The sequence below is a fragment of the Anas platyrhynchos genome, chromosome 5 (genome assembly GCF_047663525.1).
Source record: "Anas platyrhynchos isolate ZD024472 breed Pekin duck chromosome 5, IASCAAS_PekinDuck_T2T, whole genome shotgun sequence".
NCBI lineage: Eukaryota > Metazoa > Chordata > Aves > Anseriformes > Anatidae > Anas > Anas platyrhynchos.
Window position 1 is genome coordinate 37,155,577 of NC_092591.1, and position 11,777 is coordinate 37,167,353.

The 11,777-nt window shown below is 45.8% G+C and overlaps 1 protein-coding gene across 2 annotated transcripts; it reads right to left on the reverse strand.

The window, feature by feature from the left end:
- Positions 1 to 809: 809 nt before the first annotated feature.
- Positions 810 to 10,722, reverse strand: EXD2 (exonuclease 3'-5' domain containing 2). 2 transcript variants are annotated; one of them, XM_038180680.2, is made up of 9 exons: positions 10,600 to 10,722; positions 10,105 to 10,491; positions 8,975 to 9,231; positions 7,728 to 7,854; positions 6,792 to 7,114; positions 4,642 to 4,748; positions 4,312 to 4,447; positions 3,302 to 3,658; positions 810 to 2,145 (listed from the first exon to the last, which is right to left on the reverse strand). In XM_038180680.2, the coding sequence occupies exons 2-9, from the start codon at positions 10,447 to 10,449 to the stop codon at positions 1,929 to 1,931; spliced, it is 1,869 nt and encodes a 622-aa protein (XP_038036608.2). In that variant the 5' UTR covers positions 10,450 to 10,491; positions 10,600 to 10,722; the 3' UTR covers positions 810 to 1,928. The 2 variants fall into 2 exon arrangements, with proteins under 2 accessions (XP_038036608.2, XP_071894944.1); XM_072038843.1 differs by having other exon boundaries at positions 10,105 to 10,708.
- Positions 10,723 to 11,777: the final 1,055 nt, after the last annotated feature.

The window sequence follows — 11,777 nt, forward strand, 5'->3', positions numbered from 1 at the left end:
AGCCCTGTTTGTACCTATGGGTTCCTGTAAACAAAGACAGCTTTATCAGGAGTTCATGCATCAGAACAAAGGGAGAAAAACAGAGCAAAGAAGTGAGAGGGACAGTTTGTACTCCTGATGGCTGAAAAGGGTTTTCAGAACCATGCAAAGAGCTCTCACCACACTGCCTTGCTATAAAGACAGGAGATAACACCACCTGAACACATGCTCAAAATGCTTTGGCAAGAAGTGGTTACATCCAAGCTCCTGCTGTAGACAGGAGGTTCTTGCTGAGATTACAATCAGCTGTGTGAAAGAGCACAGTGACAGAACACATCGGCTTCATCAGTTTTTGTCAAGACCTGTCAATGGTGCAAGAAAGACATAAAATTGCCCTTATAATGAAAATGGTCTTGTTTGTGGCTCAGTGATAAGTACTATTTATCACAAACCTTTGATTCCTTTTGATCGGACTGCTTCTGCAGCTCCTCTGGGATGACATTAACGCACAATTTCTCCATGGCTCCTACGCATCTCAAACAGGCTCTGCTACAAACGCGTTTTTCAACCCCTGGCCTGGGAAATTTCTCAAATAATCTGATAGAGGAGACTTTCTACCACAATCACAGCAAGCCCAATAGCATTCTGCCCAAAGGTTATTATGAAATATGGGTCAACTGTGCTACACACAGCAGCGTGAAGCACGGTAAGAGTCTTACCAAAACTTCTCCGCAGAGGCTTATAGAAGTTGAGCATAGTTTCATTCAGGAGAAGCACAGTCATCTCATGCAATCAAAATCATCAAAAGTGATTTCACAGAAATGGATATGTACTTTTTAAAAGTTGTATTTTAGCTAGGGTCTAACACCAGGCAAAAAACATGTCTATTTATGAAAAGTCAAGACAGCAGCACAACTTTAAAAACAACAATAATAATTAGCACACACTGGCTCATGTTTTTAAAGCATTTTACAAAAATCTTAATTAATCAATCCTCACAACACCCTTGTGAGATAGGTAAGTATTATTAGTCCCATTTTAGAGACAGGCATGGAGAGAGTATGACCTGCTCACCACCACACAAGTCAAATCCAGGAACAGAACACCAGATTTTCCAGTTTCCTGCCACACATGATCTGACCTCTTAAAAGATGCTGGTTTTTAATAAAATTTGTTTCTTCTCATCCCTTTTAAGACACCTGGCCGCATTTCACTCTGATGTGAAAAGGTACCTGCTGAGAGCTACTCAGGATAAACAAGTAGAATTGGTAAATCTCTTTTTATTTTTTTTTTGTAAACAGACTCTGAGCCGCTGGAAACTGTTTAAAAAACCTGACATTGTCACTGCCACAATGCCAATCTTATCCTCAAGCACCAGGACAGTGAGGCCTATCTGGAATGCCGATACAGCTCAGAATCTGAAAAGAAAAATAAAAATAAAGGTAAATTCTTTGCTACTTCCAAATAAGGAATCTCTCTAGTGGGTAGTCTTCTCTGAGAAGAACTCGTGTGAGTACAACTGCACTGAAAGCAAAGAAAGATTTTATCAGGAGATTCTTGAGGTGCAGCCAAGGTGTATATATACATCTCTCAGAAAACCTGGAAACGTGTACATATTGTGCTCTGTGTTAAAAGAGATGGCCTGGAGGGACCAGACATCCCGGGGGTAGAAAATAACTCCCAATAGTCAACTAGAGAAGGATAATTCCCTTAGTATATCGCTCTTGCACTGAACTAATCAGTGAGTCTAGGATTAAAGATTCCAAACCACCTGATAAAATTCAAGTCAATGGATTTAACTCCTTATAAATGCCAAATCTGGCAGACCCACTGCTGCCTGTTCACAAACCCAGGCTCAGGTGTTAGTGGAGAAACAGAAATAAAAACACTCCTTCCACCTTCGGTTATGCATGTCCATTACATCCTATCTAGAGTCCAGGAAGTGACTTTCATGACAGCTCGATCTGAAGATCCTCCCCGTACTTTCGGATCAGCTTTGTGTGGTTATGGTCCACTGACCACTGCTCTGGGAGGTATTTGGGCTGCATGCTGTCCAAGAAGTGCTGCCGCCAGCGTCTCTCCAACTGCATCAGGGAGCGCAGGCCTCCTTTGGCAAAGCACTGCACCACCTTCAGTCCGTGTGGCATGTAGCTCTCATTGCAGATCCTGCCAGGACAAAAGCAGAGTTTATTTTCACACAAGCCCACTGTCAGACTCCAGACCTGTCTGCAAGAAACAGCAAGGCACTGAAGATGATTTCAGTTGTGCTGTTTAATTACAGCCACATGGTGTAAGCTAACCAGGAGGGGAGCCGGGAGAGAAACTTCTAAGGCTTGCTTCAAGGCCAGGCTGCTTTCTGGAACACAGCTATACCGGAAGGCTGGCATCTTTGAAATGAGTTGAGTGAATTCTTTTATAACAATACTAAATAAAGCTCTCAAGGCCCATTACAAGCTCCTCAGGAGACAGACTGCCAAATTCTCAAGGCAAGAACCACACGATATTCCAGAGCTCTGACCCTGCCATTGGATTCCCTGCCTGGATAGGCACTGAGATGTTACATAGGAACATCACAAGCAAAAACAAACTTAACAAGGAGAAAATACTGTCTTCATGCAGACAAAGATCAGATACTAGTTAAGAACAGGTATTTGGTGAGACTTAAAGACAGGAGACTTCTGGTATGATTGTCTTTCAGTCTCCCTCCCCAATCCATCCTTCAAAAGGAAGCAGCAAATAGTAAAGGGGAAGAGAGATGAGCAAGAACCGAAGGAGATTGCTGGAAGAGAAATGAAAAGAGAGAAAAACAAGGGCTGCAACCCACAGACCACTCCCAGCACGAGGGGAAAAGAGGATAAACAAGAGCACAATAAGAAGTCCAGGGTATGACTGTCTGCTTAGAGCCTTAGGATACAGCACAATTACCTTCTTTCTCTGCTTTCTAGTTAAGTGTATGAGTACTATAAATCCAGACTCTGCAGGCTTATGCAAGCATTAAAGTTGTGGTTTTAGGGGCTCTTTTTGCCTGTGCAGATCAACTTCCACCAGTCTCAAATTCAGAAATTCCTTAACTTTACACCATGATTTTATGGAAGGTACAATCATATCCCAAGGAATCCAGCAATAGGTCTTATTTTCATTAAAAAGCTTAGTGGGAAAAAGCCAGCATGTGTGATCCTCGGCTCTGCAAACGCTGCTGGATTTTATTTTATTTTGCTCCATAAATATTTACCCAAGGTTGTGTGTGCAGACGCCCTTTTGTTGAATTTACATGCTCACATAAACAACTAAAATGTTACATCTACTGCTGGGCTTGTTATACCTGGTTTCCAGAGCAGCTGCTTCCTGGAGCATCTCCGGGGTCACCGCTTCTGTGTTAAAGAAGTCCTTGATGCCTTGCAGAAGTTCTGCCCTTCGGGGATCAGGCAGGCTGTCTGCATTCAGCAGAGCTCGGGCCCCTGAGCGCACCTGCCTGCGCAGAGGGTCCTCCAGCATGCGCACACCCTCCTCGGAGCCAATGGGGGCACCAAACTCCTCAGCCAGCTGCTGCTTGAGGTGGTTGTCGTAGTAATTGGAGACGGCGTGGCAGGATGTGCAGAGAAGTAGCACATCATGGGAGTTGTGGTCCTTCATCTGGATGGGGAAGTGTCTTCGGTATTCGTGAGGAACAATGTTCTTCCTGGGGAAGACAAATGAGCCAGCTCATTACATCTGCCTGGAGCTGCTACTCCCCGATTTCTCCTCTTCCTGGCCCACAAAAGTACAACTAATAATAAAAGTGCAGGAAAACAAAGATCAGCAGTGCCAGGATTCTCAGTGCACCACAGAAGTTTCAGAAATCCCTCATCTGTACTTCTCTCTCCAGGTTTTCTACATTTCTCTTTTTAAAGAAGCACACCTGCTACTTAAACAGCAGCAAAGTCAAACAGCTCACCTTTTGTAACCTCATAAAGTTCAGGCTCACCTAAGCCTTCCAAAAATATAAGGATTAAGTACTGGAAGGCATAGCATATTTATTTTCAGAAGAGAATGCCATCAGAACAGTATGTGTTTGCTACTACTGCCCCCTGTAATTCAACCTGCAACACAACGTTCTACCCAAGGCAATTTCTCTACCCTCTGTAAGAGGAAAGGCTGACCTGGTCGGTGTCAAACTTACCCAGATACACATGACCAGAGAGCATTCAAACAGTGACAGACCTTCTAGGATGTGAACAAACATATTTCAGCCCACTAACCACGCTTCTGGATGCTGAACTAGATGCAGACTTCAGTCTTATTTTTTGTTTTTAAATTAGACGTAACTTTTTCTTACCCCACTATGCGACTCACCGGATGTAGGACTCCCGTTTGCCACATACAACACACAGGTTCTCTTTGACTGTCAGATAATAATCGACTTGAGACTCGGGACGTCCTGAAGGCTCAAACCGCAGCTTCACAACAAACGGGTCTGTGCTAACTAGGTCTGAAAGAGTACAGGCAAGCAGAGAATATTCAAGACAGTGTTGTATTTAAAAGCTAGGATAATGATGCTAAAACAAGGTAGACATCCTAACAGAATTTTCAGTAAGAAAGGATAGCAAAAAATCATGCCCAGTTATCTCAGAAACATGAAAAAAGGCTGCATTTTAAATATCAACAGGAAGTTAGTGTGCTCACCTCCAATCCCCTTGTCCAGATACCACTGAGCCTTCTTGCGATCGCAGGTGCACAGAGGCTGTCCATCTGGTGCATGCAGGAAGCAGTTGTCATACAGTGGAGATTTTCTGTGAAACAAGGATAACATTGCAAAAACTATAACAACATGCCAGAAAAACAGCTCTCTACAGTGATGTGTTCCACACTGCAACTCCTGCAGCCTCATCCAAATCACGGGAGGGAGAGGAGCCCTTAAAGACATAGTTTATGCTGCTGAGCACTGCACAGGCTGCTGCTGAGGGAAGCAGAACATCTAAAAATGTATCTGAGGTTCATGAACTGACTGTAAGGTATCTTTGCTCTCCTGATGCCAACAGAAGTGCTAACTCTGAATCCCAGTTTTCAAGAGATACCACTAATGACAACAGTTTTCCAAAAAAAATTACATTAGAAAAAAATAAATGTAAAGTCAAGAACGAAGATGAGCTCCAAGCAAGCTGAAGGAGTGTTATCAGCCTGCAGACAAAGCCATTTCAAGAATCAGCTACCAGCTAACTAAGCCCATGTTGTAATGATTTATGAAGATGACTTTTCTAAAACTTAGTGTGAACAGCAATTATTTCATTCATCCAAGAGCAACATTAGGAAAAAAAACAACCCTTGGAGTACTGGAAATTCACTCAGTATTCGTTCAATTCACTGAGCATTCACTCAGCAGAGCTCTACCAGCTAAAAAGACTGATTCACAGGCCATGTAATCTAACAAAATGATCTCTCCTGATGTCAGTGGGGGGGTGTGGGAGTAAACAAGTTGTAATGATACAGGAGATCTCTTCCCACCAAACATCAGCAGTTGAGCTCAATCACCATCATAATATGAGTGCTTCCCAACTCTAAATTAATAAACATTCAAACATGCTTACAGAAAGGAAAATAGAAAAGGACTTCTGAAATCACATCCAGCCTTACCCGAACTGGACTGCTGGAGATACTGCAAGAAACAGCAGGTCTACAAATCTCTCATGAAATCAAGCATGGTTAAAAACAATAAATAAATAACCAAGCAACCCATAGAGAGATATCAGTTTAATTTGGAATTCAATTGTTTAAATTTTAATCCTCCCATAAAGTATAGTCCTTCTGTTTTGTATGACACAGGCTCCAAATTAAAGTATATACATCTGAAGGGACTTACTGTGTACAACACAGTATTGTTAATGACTGCTAGTGAAATCTATGTTATTGACTACAATACAAAGGACTCTGCTGCCAATCCTGTAAACTCCACTGCCAAAAAAGAGGAGAAAGATACCAAAATGACTTTTTTTCTTCCCAAATAAAGGCGAAGGTGGGGCAGGAGGGTGTTCAAGTTCCTACATCCATGTGATTAATTTTATTAGAGTGCACCCAAACATAAACAAACATACTAGTTCTCTGTGTTTCCCACTACGCTGAGCTTAAAGAGATCACTCCTACTTGTTTCATCTAAAAACAAATGAACCCACAATAGCAAAAGGCCATAATAATTTAGCATTTGTCCCACAGAAGAGCCTGCGGGCTGGGGATCCTGAATCCAGCAACAGTTGCCTCTGCAAGGGCCAAGTAGAGCCATTCCCTGCTCCCTCCCTGGCATAAGGAGAAGCGCAGTGCTTTGATGCTGCTACAGACAGTCCTCCCTGCACTCCCTGGCACCTCACATAATCCCTCTCACCCCTGGTACTGGTAGCTTTCAGGTCTGCTGTCCCCTGACATCTCTGTGACCACAGGGACCTGGAACAGCACAGTACGAACACCAGCTCACAGGTTAATCTCTGTGCAGCTGCCCCCTTTTCCCTGGAGGAGACAGGGTTCAGCTGTTTGGAAATGCCACCCAGACAGCCAGCTGGCTCCTGCTGGGCCTCTGCTCTTGAGCTAAAGCCTCCATATTGTAAGGGAAGGTAAAAACTGAAGACCTCCCCTCAATCTATTATGTAGTACAGACCTAAGTTCCCCTGTTACTTCCAATAGAGAGGAACTAGGAAAACAGAAATAGGATCTGGCTCTCATGACTGTTTGGTGCTGTGTCCCTTCCCAGCTCTTATTGTCCTCTTTGTCTAATAAGTAGAGCAGGAAGTATCAATCAAAGTTTTTTCACCTGTGGTGCAAGGAGTAAAATTTGCTCACAGACTTACCTTGCAGAATATCCCACACCCAGAGGCTTTCGCTTCTGCCTCCGAGGATCTCTCACTTGCTGACTACCAGAAGACTGAACATTCGCAGAAGATTTCCGATTCTTTGTTTTCTGAGGGGAGCGTGCCACTCCACCCTTCTCTCCTGCGCTGCCACTCCTCCTCCCTCTAAATGGGATATCCACCAAGCCCTGGCATTTGCTCAGTACTTTTTCCCAAGTAGCAGCAGAGTTTTCACCGTCAGATACAGCAGGGAGGCAGGCAAATCCCAGCAAATGGAGGAACAGAGCCACTGAGATCTGGGCATCCCTAGCAGCATAGAGAACCTGCAGAAAAGCACAGACGCTGGGATACTGGCAAGCAGCAAACACTCCCCCAAACACCATCAGTCTTTAACACTAGATTCAGTAAAACCAGAAGCTGGATTTGTTTTCCCTTGTTCACTTTTGGCACAATGCCTACTACCGTCCAATGTGATTATTTATCCTGTCACTCCCTCTACTGGTCACTGATTTTGTAGACATCTGCAGCATGACTAAAGAACACAAGCAATTAGGGAAACCATGATAGGCTAAAGATGGTGAACAAGGTTTCCAGGGTCTTTATCTGATATTGCACTGACTGCTACAAATTGGAGGAAAGAAAACAAACAAGTGAGGCTTTGGGTGCACAAACCGCTGGTTCAAGGGGTCTGGCCTTACAGATCTTCCAGGATTAAAGGAAAACAAGGGTCAAGAATCCAGAGAGAATGACAGAAAATTGTCTTCATGGAAAAGGAGGGAAACTCAGGCAGAGGCTGAAATGGACTTCAGATCATAGTCATACAGAACTATTGAAGCAGAACTCAAAGAAGGACAAGATCTCCCTGTTACAATGCCTCTCCTCTAATAAGAAGTTTGCTTTTCTTCCCAAAACACAGAGTTGAAGTGGAAGACACACCTGATGTTGTGTCAGTTCTTCTGCCTCCCAGTTGCTGCAACGCATATGAGGAGACTTGTCAAGCGGGCAGTTCAGGACTTTTTCAGCTAAGGACTTAAGGCTAAGGCAGTTGTGAAGTAGATCCTTCCTTCAGTTTTAACAAAGAAAGCAAAAGAGGCATATTAAAAATGAAACTAAACACTCATGCAAATTTAGGCAGCCTCACACAACCTGGTTCTGCCAGAACACAACGCACTTGATGCACGACTCCCACTCAAGCAGCATACAGGCCCTCACCCTCCTCTCCACTAAAATGTCCGACCTAGATTTGGTAATTACCTAGTGTCTGCAATATGCAAAACAGGCAAGGCTGGGAGCTGGTAACATCTCAGGCTGAAGTATCTGGCTCTTAGATGTAGAGCTCAGGGATATGGTTTAGTGGGGACTGTTAGTGTTAGGTTAGAGGTTGGACTCGATGATCTTGAGGTCTCTTCCAACCTAGAAATTCTGTGACTCTGTGATTCTGAAATAGAGAGGTCTGTCACAGAGTGAAGGACTGTCTGCCCCTAGGGATTCATCAGCCACTTAATAAACAAGCCTGGAGACATTTTCTGAGGAGCATGAGAACCAGGAATGATTCAAGAGGAATCCATCCTCAGTGCTAAAAAGGCACCATCAGGTCACCAAATCCATGCCCCACGTCACTAACAATGCACATATACTGAATATGAAGAACATTCCCAAGTAAAACTTTTTTTTTTTTTTTTAAGAAAGAACAGAGGATGGGAAAATAGCATCACAACTGTAACCTATAAAAGGAAACACTGATACTAGAACAGAAAATTGGAGCTAGTTGGGTTTTTTTAGCCATTTTTCAAGAAATCCTGTAATTTAACAGTTCCACTTAAGTGCCACTCACACTTTTACCCCATAGTTTCAGGCAGTGTCTTCAAGCATCTGTTTACATTGTGAGCTCTCTGACCGTCTTGTATCACTCTGCCTGGACTTCTTACAAGACAAAGCAAGATACTCTGAAAAGCCCTTACAACTATTACACGAGAAGACAGACTGACACAATTAGCATTCATGATTTCATTTCCTTTAAGGCCACAGAATACAAGCCTGCCCACGCTCTAAAGAAAGTGTCCCATCCCAAGAACACCAAACCTACCTGCCCGACATCATCCAGCACACACAAATTACTTTTTAATATTTCAAACTCAAATGGTGTACTAAAAACAGAGCTGCCTCTGTCTTCAGAGGCTTACCGCTGTCTCATGGCTAAATATCGGAGATCCACACTCCCTTTTACTGGAAGACCATAGTCCTGAAGTAACTTGCAAGCATCTTCCCAGCATCCCACCCCTACTTTCAATACAGCACTATCTGCCATGATGTCCAACAGGGTCTTTGGGATAGTCTGTCCACTGGCAACGAGCCTGGGCAACCGGATGAGAACACAGAAGCCACTGGAAGAAGCCATTTGTAGAAGGGATACAGGATTCGCTTTTCCCTCCACAGATACCTGAAATAAAGGTAAAAATCACAGCTGGGTTACTAGCAGTACTGCAGCTGGACCAAATTGTAAAACAGCCCACCAAAGACAGGAAATACTTACCAGACTATGCAATTGAAAGCTTTTCCTGCACAAATTATGTGATTTGTTTCACAGTATTACTGTCCCACAATTACTTCTTGCTACAACCTTGTGAGAGAAATTTTCCTCCTTTCACCCTTGCCCCTCACAGCTGGGCTGGCAGGAGCAAGCAGACACATTCCTTAATCCACGTCAGCACTACAAAAGTGTTTATAGCACACTGCTTAACTGCAGCTTGTACCAATGAATGTGGGGTGAATAAACTTCCAGCCAAAATGATGGCGAAGACAAGCTTCATAAATGACTCAAAGTCTGTTCCAAGAGCTCACATAGGCAAACATACAAGCAGCAGATGAATGCTGCTTTCTGGTATGCCCACGGAGGTCTATCTTCTTATCAGCATTATCCTCCTCTTCTGGTTTATTAATTTTAAGAAACTCTTTGGTACACAGATGGACTTAAAATACTGTAAATCTGAACTATTTTAGTAAACTACATGAAAAGAGGTACTATATAAAACATATGGTGCTATTTAGCCATGTAATTATCACTGCACGTTTAGAACTAGATTTATCACAAAAGTTCAGCAAACAAATGCAAGTAGCGAACTAAAAACTTACAGCCAGCAGACTTAAACGTGAGAACAATCAAAACTAGTGGATAGTTCCCTGGTGTCACGATAGATAATCACGGTTTCGATAGCCAGCCGAGCCGTGCCCATTCCAGCAGAGGCACAGCTCCTCCCTCGATGATTCCCTGCTGCGATTTGCAACCTGGCGGAGAGGCCCTGCGCTCACTCACCCACTCACAGTCGATCCCAAGCACCGGCCGCTGCTCCAGCTCCTTCTTCAGCAGGGGCTCGACCCGCTCCCACTCCTCCTGCTCGGAGACGACCACGATGTCCGCACCGAGGCTCCTGTGTGGCCGGGACGAGGCGGGCGGCGTGCCGAAGGCAGGCTCATCCTCATCCTCAGCCTCAGCCTTCAGCAGCGCCTCATCTGCCGGCCCCCTGCCCGCGTCCCCTCGCGGCTGCCCGCAGCTCGCTGTCCCCCTGCGGCGCCGCGCTGCCCTCCACAGCGCCAGGCCCCCCACCGCCACACCCAGCAGGGTCGCCACAGCCACCGTCACCGCCGCCTGCCTGGGCATCCTTATCCCCTTCCCTGCACCCGCTCGGCGCTTTATCGCGGCCTGCGAGGAGAAAGCAGAGAGGTGGCGATCAGCGGCAGCTCCACGGGCCGGCCCCGGCCTCCAGGCTTCGGTCTCGGCGGTCCCCGCACCGGGCAGCCCCGCCGCTACCTGCGGGGGCTCGGCGGCGGGCTCCGAGCCTGCCCCTCAGGAGCCGGCGGCCCCTGGGCGCCGCCATCTTGTAGGGCCGCTGAGGCGGGGCGGGCGGCGGGCCGGCCTCCAGCCCGGCACCGGGCGCTGCCGCCTCCAAAATGGATGTTTTTGGGGTTAACTTGGCTACTTGTAGCGTAATTGTCACAGAGGGGAGGAAGGGCTCCCCAGGAGAGCTGGCGTTGAGCAGGCGGATCGCCCGCAGGGTGCTCCCAGAGGAGCAGGGTTTCAGCAGGACGACCCATCCATCCCCTACAGCTCACCCTAAGGAGCGGGGCTCAGCCCAGGGCAGCGAGATGTCAGGTCTCACAGGCGATGGGATCAAGTTGGGAAAAGTTTGTTTTCCATGGAGTGGTCTGTTTTGAACACACACATGCTTTAGTAACAGCATCTGTATCTTTTTTTTTTTTTTCCGCAAAGACCCTCAATCTTGCTCTGCACCAAATAAATTTATATCCACTTTGATACTAATCCTCCGGGCTCTACAGAGCAGTGCAATTTTGCACGCTGTAGGAACACACCTCTTGTTCCGGTTCACTCTCCCCTACAGGAAGAGGTGTTTGTTCCTCACAGCCATACCTGGGCCACAGCTTCTCCTTCCATCCCAGATCCAATGCCCCAGACCCAGCTGACAGCTGAAATGCACATCACAGGGCAGGAGGCTACGGCTCTGAGCTCATCACACAGCGCAGAGTATGCACAGGAGAAAAAGCTGGGGTGGCCTGGCTCTACCTCAGAGTTCCCACAGCCAGATGGAGATCTTCTTCCCTCCTACCCTCGCTTCATTCCCCTGCCTCCCCCAAATTGTACAATGCTTTGTGTTACATGGTCATTGTAACCAAGTACAGACCTGGAGCACTGCTTGGATTTTACCACAGTTCCCGTTAAACCCGACTGACTGCTTGCTCCCTGCTCCCTTGCTCCAGCACTAGCATTTCCTTAATGACAGGGGCACTGATTCAGGCAACTGATCCACCTGTAAACTAGTCCAAAGGGAGAAAAAAAAATAACATCTGGGGTCACTGCAGACTTATTTCAGAGACCACATAACCAAGTCCCGAGAAGCCTCTGTGACTGCACTTCAAGGTCCAGCCACCCTGTTGGGTGCAGGCAGTGCATCTTTAAGCACTTTGTCAGAG